General features: G+C 32.3%; 1 protein-coding gene across 1 annotated transcript; it reads left to right on the plus strand.

Moving 5' to 3' along the window:
* The first annotated feature begins 1,011 nt into the window (after positions 1 to 1,011).
* Positions 1,012 to 2,578, plus strand: LOC131003941 (calmodulin-binding protein 25). Its single transcript, XM_057930509.1, has one exon. The coding sequence runs from the start codon at positions 1,527 to 1,529 to the stop codon at positions 2,175 to 2,177; it is 651 nt and encodes a 216-aa protein (XP_057786492.1). The 5' UTR covers positions 1,012 to 1,526; the 3' UTR covers positions 2,178 to 2,578.
* The last annotated feature ends 9,681 nt before the right edge of the window (positions 2,579 to 12,259 follow it).

Genomic DNA, 12,259 nt, shown 5'->3' on the forward strand with positions numbered 1-12,259 from the left:
ACTCCTTATGTAAGAACATTAATTATAGTAATTAAGAAATACATCACCATTTTAAATGAAGATATATATACATTAAAATTAAGAAATATATACATCACAATTTTAAATTACTCCTTTCGTCATAACTATCTAGAGACATTTTTTTAGCACGTAAATTAAAAAATAGTATTTGATGTATAGATGAAAAAGGAAAAAGGTGAATAAAGGTAAACTTTTTATAAATAAGAAAATAGATGGGATGCCCAAAATCATGTGGGACAAACGGAAGGGGAGTTCTGTATACCCCCTCCGTTTTTTTATAAGTGTCCAATTCAGGTCATTTTTTTGTTTCTCAATAAGTGTTTCATTTCAAAATTTGAGAGTATATTTATGATATTTTTTTTATTTTATCTTTATTTAATACTTGTATGAATATAATAATTAGTTGTATATATGCATTTATTATGATAATTATTAAAGTTATAAATATAAAATATCTTATTTTATTGGTATGTGTATTTTGACGATTGGGGACACCTCATCGGATGGAGTATCAATTATGTAAGAACTTTCTTAACTGATGTTTTGTTTAAAATTATATACTCATTGTGATTGCGTCTAGAAACTAGAAATCAATGCAAGTCAATCTTTATCTACATCTAGTCATTACTGCCCTGCAGCTAATCCAAACCAAACATAATCTGAACTTTTCCAAAAACGATTAATCATTAAATATATACTAACCATTTATTCATAACTTTAAATAAGTCTTTTTAGATTTTTGCATACTTATTAAAAAAAATTAATATGAAAGGCAATTCAGTATTAAATTTTATAATATCATTTAGATAAAAATAATTAAAGTTTTTCAAAACTTAGTATTATAAATGGGATGAAGTATAAATTTTAAAACGTTGAACATTTGTTAAACCCAGAAGTAGTAGTTTTTCTGCTGTCACAACTGAACTATGGGTAAAGTTTCCACTCAAAAAAAGGAAAAGAAAATGGAAACTTCATTCAGTGTTGACGGTAGATCGAAATTTGATAATGTCGGAACCAGACAAACCAAACACGGCGCTATTGAGCCGAGTAAGACGGAAGCCGATTAGAGCCGTCAAGCACTGCAGCTACCTAATTAGCTCAGTAAATTACAGTCTAATCACCACTACAAAAATATCCCTCTCTACTAAACCACGGTTTACTATCCGTACATCTCTAGCTGCCGCGTGTCCCGAGAAACGCGCTTCTTTCCTTCACCGCCCTATTTATTAACCCCTCTCCCCTCTCCTCCTCAATTCCTTCTCTCACCTCTACCTCTCTAGATTACTCATTACCTCCATTTTTGCACCGCGATACCAACTCAGATTTCTCCAACTTACGCTTTCACCACCTATTTTTCACATCTTTTCTCTGTTTCATGGCGTAATTGAAAGCCGTTTGATATTAAAATTCGCTTCATTTTCGTTATTCTGTTTGCTTTTTGGGGGGGAAGTGTGACGATTGTGTTCTAATTGCGGGTGTTGATTGAGAAGTGGAACCCAAAAAAAATGGCGTCTGATAATTTGATGGCGATGGAGCAGCCGTGGATGTTCCGCCCGACATTCGGCGACGCTTGGCTCGCCGATATCTTCACCAAGGAAACCGATACCCTAACAAAGGCTCTGCAGAAATCGATCTCGACGACGTCGTCCGACTGTGATGCTTTCTCCGCCGAAATGGTCGATTCGCTCTTTGCGAAGCCGGAGGCCCCGGCGCCGCTCCAGACGCCTACCGCCTCCGGAGGCTCCGAGAACTACGCGCCGGTGTCGAAGCAGCGCCGGAGCGTGCCGCCGAGCGGCAGGGTCGCGAAGCGGAAGTCGCGCGCGTCGAAGCGCGCGACGACTACGTTCATCACGGCGGATCCCGCGAACTTCCGGCAGATGGTGCAGCAGGTGACCGGGGTGAGATTCGGCGGCTTCAGCGAGCAGCTTCCGGTGCTGAAGCCGGAGCCGCAGAGGGCGTTCGGCCGGATGCAGCAGGGCACTGCGTTGCCGACATTCGACACGTCGGTTCGCTTGCTGGATGGCTCCGCCGCGTCTCTGGCGGCGCCGCCGTATATGATGTCGGTGGGAGCGGGTGATGGCGGAACTGGCGCGGGGGGAATTGACTTCGACTCCTTTTGCAGCTTCCCGACCCTGGAGTCGTCGAGGGTTATGTAGTTAGGGAGAAAATTGTAATTGTAGTTCTCTTTCTTTCTTTCCAGTTAGCCTGCAAAGAAACTTGGGGGAGGGGTAAAATGGGGAGCTCTGTTAATATCTGTGGTGGGGGGGTGGGGTGGGGTGGGGGAAGATCAAGGCGTGTAAGGATGGAACTCTGTTTTTCTAATTATCTTTAGTACTATATTTTTTTTCCATCACTATATGATGAAGTATTTTGAGTTAATGATGGTTGTTTAATTGTTTTGAATAGCCGATGTCTATTTGCAAATGATAAACACCATTTTTCTGGCTAATTAATTTCTCTTAATGTAGTTAGGAGGAATTCCAATGGTTTTTTTTTTAGAACAAATGGTATTGATCTTTGATAGTAAGATTAAATTTTACTGTTGTGTTTTGTCGAATGTCATAGTGTTTCTCTAGTTTCCTCACACCGAACATGTAAAACGAATGAAATATTACCTTACAAAGTAACATGAATCAAACTAATAGTGGTATAACTTTATTCAATGAATATAGTGGCAAATTGCTAAAAATATCTTGATCACTTTTTAAGCTCGCACTCTTATTTCTCTAATCACTTTCTTTCGACGGATCCAGTTTTAAGTAGTACGAATAATTGTAGGTTGGTTTAGTATTATTCTTTGATTCCATCTTTAATTGATAGACATAAGTATTTGTTTTTGATGGTATATTTGTAAAGTTTCAAGTAATAAATGTCTGAGTATCTATATGTATTTTAAATTTTAAAGAGTGTGTTCTTTTTGGTTGTAAATTTATCATGAAAAAAGTAAGAATAAACAAAATTTCACCATTTAAATCATTTATTTCTTTTCCCACATTTTCTACTTGACCCTAACTCATTCCTCATTTACACTACAAATGAGGGATAATATTATCACACCATTTTTGGAGGGATAATATTATCCCTCCTTTGTAATATAAATGAGGAATGAGTAAGGGTAAGTAGGATATGTGAGAAAATAAATAGAGGATATAAATGGTGAAATTTTGTTTATCCTTCATTTTCCATGATAAATTTACAATTAAAGAGAAAGCATCGTCCAAAGCGAAGAATACTAAAAATAACAGATAAGTGGTCTTTCCTCCCCATAAGGGATCAAATACTTTTTATGTTCCTAATTCACACGTATATTTCGAGTATTAATTAATCTGAAAATAGTTGCGTGGTCTTTTTAATTTCGTAAAGGAAGTGAAGTAAACGAATGAATATTGTAATAAGCATTGTTCTACGTAGAAATATCTAGCAGAAAATGCATTTTAATCTTCTTAACTTGACCCGAGTCAAGTCTAGTTCAATTAGCTCATCTAATGGCGCCCTGATTAGCTACTTTATAGTTTGTGGAAATTATATATTCTATTATTGTAAATTTATTGCTCACATCCAACTTAATTCATATTATATCATTGAATAATAACCAAATTCACATACCTGCGCGTAACTAATTAGCATTATCATTCATGACGCAATGTTAAACTAACTCAAACGAGTTCGGTAGTGTATCACTTGCTAATTATAGTTTTGTACTCATTAATTAGTACTAATTAAGTACCGTTGCCCGCTATTAACACGTTGATTATTTCTTCTATAGTCTAACAATAAAACTGGGACATCTGTCCTTTTGCCACAATTATATTGATAACAACAGGTTCGATGTGTAATGGCCTAAAATTATGAATTTAAGTTTCGTCAAAATTTAATATGTGTGTGTATACATAGAACCTAAAACTACGAAAGTTTAAAACAATTTATATTTTAAAGTAGGTTAGACTACAAATCGATCCATAGTACTAAAACTCAAATGTTTTTAGTGGGTAATTAGTAAATAAAATTCGTGTGTTTATATACGTGATGTGATTATCGATATGTAATCTTATTACTTATACCTTCTGTGTATTTTCAAACTTAAGTAGCCAGGGACGGATCCAGAATTTTTTTATTGTGGGGCACAAAATATAAGCATACTATAAATTTAAAATATGTTTAAAAAAATTATCTACGTAATAATTCAAGTCTATTACAATTAAAATCTACGAGTTTCATTGACTGAAAAATTTACATAATTGACTATCAAAAATATATTTTTCAATATAGACAATCAAACTATCATTTATCCATTTATCTCCTATTCGATCGTGTAGACAAATACCCTTTCAAATTAAGTACTCCCTCCGTCCCACGAATCTTGACACGTTTTCCTTTTTGGGCCGTTCCACGAATCTTGACACGATTCTATTTTGGGTAATAATTATTACATTTTCTCTCATATTTTATCACTTTTATTACTCTCTCTCTCTCTCTCTCCTACTTTATCACTTTTATATTTTACTATTAACTACACACTTAAAACACTAATCTACAACTCCTTAATTCTCGTGCCGAATCCAAACGTGTCAAGATTCGTGGGACGGAGGGAGTATATATTTATTGGGAATTGAAGATTTAAAAATGTACTTATTTATTATGTATTTTAATTATATATATATATATATATATATATATATATATAATTTGTAAACAAATTTTTTTAAAAATATTGTGGGGCCATGCCCCCGTGGTGCATACCGTGCGTCCGTCACTGTAAGTAGCAAAATAACAGATAGTATTGATAATAATATTTAATTTTTTTTTAGTTAATTGCGTATAATATCACGAACTTTGTTCAAAATTCATTTTCCCCATTAACTTTAGAATATCCAAATTTAATCAAATACTTTGATATCTGTTCGAATTGCCCATGATTTAATTATTGATTATTCAAAACAGATCCCATTAAATCTTGAATATTCAAAATTGATCCATTCAAAAAATAAATTACACAACAACCCCGCCTTTTGAATAAAGGTGTTTAAAAACCTCAATTTCAGACTAATGTCCCTAATGAATTTGTTCTTTTATAACTATAAAACATACGCATCACGTTTTCGCCTAAAATGGTATCAGAGCGAATTTTTATTGAGGAATTATATTATGAGTATTTAATTTATTGAGAAAATCATCGTTAATCACCTAATGTGTCTGTGTGGTTGAATTTTATCTGTAAAAAACAAGAATGATAGACTCTGGGTAATTCACAGTTGTTGCTAAAGGAGGAGTGTTGCAACCATCTCTTGCGAGTGTGTGGTTTGACGTACCCCGGAAGGGCGAAGGGTCTGTAAAACGCAACAAAACAGATCCCAGAAGCAGTTCGACTAAAGGTATAAAGTTGGTTTACGATAATGTTTATATTGAAGTGATACGAAAGCATGTTGGGCCTTATTTTATTATAGCTTTATAATTATAGAAAACTCATAAGGGTAATTCTGTCTGAATAATTACATGTACATGTCCTTTTTAATTTTGTACAAATATTGAAAGGATGTGGGGGTCTTTCTACAATTTTGTATAAATACGGGGTAGGTTTGTAATTATCATAAAAATTGGTATGGGGAGTTTGAAGAGTTTTGAAAGTATTTGATAATTATTGATTTTTTAAAAGTTTGTGAGGAAAATGGATTTTCTTCAAAGTTCGTAATATTACACGCAATTAACCTTTTTTTTTATGAAATCGGAGACATACCCATATATTAAGAATCATCTTCAGCGTCCAAAACAAAAAGCCAACGAGGTAAATTGACTGTCCAATACACTGGCTGCCGATAAGCACAAACTGCGCGAGATTATGAGCTACTCCATTCTCCTCTATATACATATGATTAACACTTAAAAGCATAGACGAACAAGTTACCGTTCTTAAATCTTAAACGAGTAACGGATAGTAATTTTTTTTTAAGAATACGAGAGTTATAATTAAGACATAATAAATAATCTAGAGATGAAAGTTTTTTTAAGAACTAAATAAACACACGTAACGACTTTACCGTGTGCTTAAAACTTTTATTCCAATCATGTTTTTTTTTTTCTCTTCCCAATAAATGACATGTCATACGCCTAAATTAGTTAAAGTGCAAGCAGACTTTATTTAGAAATCGCCATTAAATAATTCAAGTTAAACCACTATATATGGGCATATATTAATTCCAATAATAAAGCAAAAATCTCTTTTTCATATGCAACTATTTATGGCCCACGCAACTTCTTCAACGTACGATGAAAAACGAATGTCTCATTATTCTTAATAAAAGACTCGATTATGCGTAGATGATAGATCTTCACATACTCATATCGTTCGAAATCAAATTCCTTTCCAGCAATTTAAAATTCGAAATTTATGTAAATAAACAAATGAAAGATACTTAGTCAAAAGTATTTGCAGTAACATTAATAATTAAATAACATGTTAGGTAACAGCATTGTATTAGGCTGACTTGGGTCTCGAGATTTCTTTATTTTTGTCCTATTTAATTAGCAGGCAACAAGTTGAAGGTTGGTCGATGCGTTATCTCGAGGAAAGATTATTTTAATTAATTTCAGTTGACCTTTTTCGGTAAAATAGATATATTTTGAGTAATTAAACAAATTTAAGCAAATATATTATTGTAGCATAGATCTGGCATGATTCCCATTCGGAGCCCACTGTTTACTAATAATGACATGAGCATGAAATATTGTTGACATATGTATGAAGATAATTATGATTAATTGTATTGATAATTTTATATGACCTATATTTGTATTAATTAGTTCAAAGTTCAAACGAGATTAGGTAAAGCAACGTAATTACGGTTTCTTATAAACATTGATTCATATGTACCTATTACTCAATCCGTCCCGTATACATAGGTTTGTTTTCTTTTTTGGATGTCTCATTTATATAGGCTTATTTTTATAAAAGAAGATACAACAATCTTTTTTACTCATTTAATATTATATTCTTATTTAATTCTTTAATTTACTCTAACTTTAATTCATCATTAAATAATAAATATGGACATATTAAGAAGTTTACTTATATATTTTCTTATACAAATTGATTGCCTTATGTGAGTAATATGTATTCACTATTCTTGGAGTAAACCTATCCAAATAAATTCTCCAAAAAAACATACTATCTAGATACAGAAATGAAAAATGGGAGTATCAATTTTTTTTGCGAGTTAACTTTGAATCAATTAAATTTTTATATGATTTATGTTTGTCATATGAAAAGAAAGATTGCATAATAAGTAATTAAGTTGTTTCACGAATTGGGCATTATACAAATATATAGAAGCAATATTTTTTTTTTTGATCAATTAAAAATCTATTAAAAAACTGGGACGGTATCAGGAGTACCAAAAACATCATACAAGTGGTGCGTACTCGTTAGAGCACCACAAGGTAAAAGGAACATTGGACTCGACCACATGGTAGATTTTGTTCCAGCTCCAAAGCCTCCCTTTGACCTCATTAACAAGATTGGACACCTCCCAATTCTTGTTCTCAAACCTACTCTCATTCCTATACTTCCAGATCAGTCAAACAGTCCCGATCCAAAGAGCTTTAAGGAAGTTCTTGTTTCTCTTACCTCTTCCTCCTCCAATGAAAGACATGAAATGATGTTCGACTTTTTGTGGTTTAGCCGTTTTCATTCCGATCCATTGATTGATTTTGTCCCACACGCGATCGACTTTCGGACAATGGAGAAAAGAATGTTCAGAATATATAGAAGCAATATAACAAAATGAGTATTGTTGTATATAATTATTGTAAATATAAATAAGTGCACGCGGTTCCGGTGGGAACTAGCTAGTTCTTTATACTGGTCTATCTCTATAAGATATAGTTGAAGTTCTAAAATCATAAATCATACTATTAGTAGTATTTTAATTTTTACGATATATATGATATTATATCATGTAAGGGGTGGGCTAAAATAAAAACATCTTTAAGAATATAAAATAGAATCCATTTTCAGCCCTTAGATCATCAAATATCTACGGTTGATTCATCATCTTAGTGGATGAATTCATGAGTCCGAATTCGAATCCCATAGGTAGCAAAAAAAATTATTTTTCGCAATTCATCATTTACACAACGAATTCATTCATGTTCTACATAAAATTATTACATTTTAGGTAGTTCATATTTTATATGTTAAGAAGTGTTTATATCATAACCCTCCAAAATGTAAGTAAAAATGCAAATACTCTGCCTCTTAATTCTTGGTTTTCAAAAAAGAAAAAAAAAAAAGAGAGGCTAAATGCTTACTAAATCATAGTCGCATTTCAAGCCTGTAGAATTAAATGTTTTCGTCGACAGATTAATATCAAACATAGTAATATTGTGTCAACGTCTTATATATCCCATTAGATTAGTAAAAAATATATATATTTCAATAATAATTTACCATGATTTAAAATGTGGATTTACACTGTACGCTCTTTGAATTACTAGTAATTTGATGTGTGGATGTTAACGCTCCACAATTTTATAATTGCACTGCAATTACTTAATGCACCCACCTAAAAATTTGAAAATTAGTTAAAACATGTAACAACATTTTGTACGTGTATGTAGTTGGTTGAATGGCTTAATATTGCTTGTCCCCCTCAACAAAATAAATTGAAGTATGTTCGATATTGGCATATTTAAATAATTTAATAATTAACTTAATTTTTCAGGGTGATTCATGATTTCTGAGGATATTTTTTAGTTTACATTTGAGGTTATTATTGTTTAATCAAGAACATGAGGAATAGTACTAGTTTTTTGGAGTGTTACTATTTACTAGCAACTTCCATATATACCAATATCAATAATTAATAGATAACACCAAAAGTTTCGGTGTAAACTTATTTTCTTGTGTTTTAAAAAAAATGAGACTTTTTGTACGGTGCTAAATGAGAAAAAGGGTTTCTTCTGATTATTTTTCTCTTAAATTCGTTTATTTTTATGTCTGTATATTTTGCTCTTCTTCTTCCTTTTCTTTTACTTGGGCAATTTTCCAATATTATTCTTTTTTTAATTGGAATTTTTGCCTCTAATAAAATCTATTTTTTCCCAATAATTATATAATTGGAGTGTCATCGAAAGACTAAACTGGTCAAATGATGGGTGCTGTACTTGATTGTACTGTCTTGTCCTTTTCGGTTGACTTGACTTTTAATTCTATATTTTAAATCAGTAATGTTTTGCCTCGGCCCTCAAGTTTTGAAATGCGTCACTTTGATACTTAAATTCTCAAAATGGGCACATAAAGAGTATACTCCCTCCGTCCATGAAAGAACTTCCTAGGAGGGAGTGACACGAGTTTTAATAAAATGTTGTATAGTGTATTGAGAGTGGAGAAAAAGTTGTAAAGTGTATTGTGAATTGTGAAAAAGTATTAATAATTTATTGTGTTGTTTTAATTAATGTTATTTGAGTGGAGGGAATTGTCTTAAAAGGGGAGTATTTTTTAAGTGGTGGGGTATTGTCCCAAAATAGGAAAAAGTAGGAAGTTCTTTCGTGGACGTCCGGAAATAGAAAAATAGGAAGTTCTTTCGTGGACGGAGGGAGTATTATTTAGGCCAATAAAACCTTGATCAAGTGGCAAAAACTAAGAAATTACAAATTTCTTCTTTGTGAAAAAATTTGGGTTCAATTTTATATAGATACAATGTAATTTTTTCACTTGATATTAAGATCCCGTTTACATGTAGTGTAAATTTTTTATTTTTATATGGTGTAGAGATTAAGTGTATATTAAGTACAAACTAGTATACGCCCATACGTGCGATGCACGACGGACATTGAAATTAAACGATAAATTTAAATAAATAGATAAATAAATAAATAAATATAAATAATAAAAATCAAAATATAAACAAATACAACATTCACATCAATTACTCAATAAAATCCTGAATTTAGAAATTTAAATTTTCAATTTATACTAAGTTTAATGATAATTTAGTTATTAAATAAATTTAAAAATTATTCGATAATTAAAATTTGCATTATATATATTACTATTACATAGTATTATTCATCATAATAATTATTTTCATACACAAACATAAATAAAAAGTTTCAATTTTTTAATAAAGAGAGAAAATAAAATATTTTATATTTTTCATAACTTGTGACGTTTAGAAAATAATTAAAATATAAAAAAATAAAAAGAAAAAAATAGTGAAAAAATTGGTGGAAGAAGATAGAAAAAAAAAAGAGAAAAAAATGGAGGGAAAAACTCATCTTTTATATATTATATAGATGTCATAGTCGCTTTGAGGATCCTAGGCTTCCGATCCTTTGCATAATTAACTCATATTCACTTGTCCTAATTCAATTTGAGTTATAAGTTAAACAAATATTTTTCTTTTATTAGATATTCGATTCGAAATTTTAATATTTGTATTTGATATTATACGATTATAAATATTCAATTTCATTCGATTAATATTTAAATATGAATATGAAAATGTGATTTGATTTGAAATTAGTAGATATTCTATTTGACAGAATTCAATTTATTGATAAAAACCTATATAAAAATTCACCCTCCTCTAGATAAATATCGGTCATAAAATTTAAAAATATAACGTTGCATCATGAAAACTGAATTTACATATTTTACATATTTTTTACTTTAGAATTTAAAATCGAATCAAACAGCATGAAAAATAAATCGAATACTCGAATCAAATTGAAAAATCAGAAAACAACATTGTATTGAATTTAGTACTCAAAATTGAATACCGAATCAAATATTAAAATATTTTCACGAATACGAATTGAATATGGTGATATTCGCTTCGATTCAATTAAGTTACAATCCTAAATTCAATGAGCCAAATTTCCTTAGTTGAACTTCGCATTTCTCAACTCTCAAGAGTCGATAGCACATCTCCTTTCTCTTTTCTACTCTAAACATCTTCCTCTACCTCTCCAAAGTAAAATTCCCCTGAAAACTCTTGGAGATGCAGCTCCAGTGCTACCACCTCATTAAAGATGGTCAAATGTCAATTACTCCAAATTGTCACGCTAGCTCCATGAAAATCAGAATGAAATAGGGCATGGTTGCATGTATTTTTTGTGTGCAAAACGTGCCTACTATTCGGGTACAAAATATTGAAAACAAATATGATTTCATTGACATTGATTTTGGAAAAAAAGGTACTATAAAAATTCAAATCTGATGAAGAGTAATATATGCAGAGCAGAGGAATGAACTCGGACAGAGGAATTACCAGGGTTAGAGGAATGGACCTCGCCAGAGGAACGGATTCCGTCAAAGGAATGAGTTCGGCCAGAGGAGTTACTCGGGTCAGAGGAATGGATCCCACCAGAGGAACGCGGCTTACTCAGAGGAATCACCAAAAGAAAAAGGGATAATTTGTCTACGCGCCAGTGCGGAGGAATCGCGCGCCTGCGGGCAGAATTACTATTATGCCCTTGATCACGCGGGGAGCATGTTTCCAGAGATGAAATTACCATTTTACCCTTAGCTTGTACTCTATAAATACCCCATGCATTCCCTTATGTAAACTACGTGCTCTTCATTCAATACAACATCAATATCATTTCTTTCTCGGCAATTCAACTTTTTCTCTCAATTTTTACGCTCAACACTAGGTAAAACTCGCAACTTAGAATTAGGTGTTGATAAGATACTTTATCACCACCTAGCCCAAGAATTGACATTGTCTCACAACGGTAGAAATTTTGAAGACCTTTTCTCCAACGAAACTATTCGGAAATTCGCCTATAAATAGAGCTTGAGGAACGCCTGCAATCTTCACCGGTTCAAAGACTAACGCTGAAGCTCTGTCAAATTCACAGGCCAGCATCAACATAGACAAAACTTTGAATCGAAGAAGAGAGTACTCAATCGTTGTAAAATCAGTCTTAGTGATTACCCAAACTCTCTTAGATATCTAGGAAACTCTTGTTTTATCCTAAGCCTAGAATCGATTACTTGAGAACATGTTCTTAGTAATCTTAGTTGGAAGATTTCAAACCCCTTTTCAACCGAGCGAAAAGAGTGTTTGAGTAAAGCGGAGTTCAGACCAGTGTTCTGACTCCAGAGATCTTAGCCAAGCACTACAAAGGCATTTGTATGCCTTAACGTGCAAAGAGCGAGCAAGAAATCCAACCCAGTGTGTTGGTACTGAAAATTTAATTTTCAGTTCAAGCTTTACTGTGCACCCGTAAGCATTAG

Source organism: Salvia miltiorrhiza, chromosome 1 (assembly GCF_028751815.1).
Source record: "Salvia miltiorrhiza cultivar Shanhuang (shh) chromosome 1, IMPLAD_Smil_shh, whole genome shotgun sequence".
Classification (NCBI taxonomy): Eukaryota; Viridiplantae; Streptophyta; class Magnoliopsida; order Lamiales; family Lamiaceae; genus Salvia; species Salvia miltiorrhiza.

What these genes read in the sequence shown, in the direction of transcription:
- LOC131003941 (XM_057930509.1), top strand. Translation starts at nt 1,527, where the DNA reads ATGGCGTCTGATAATTTGATGGCGATGGAGCAGCCGTGGATGTTCCGC.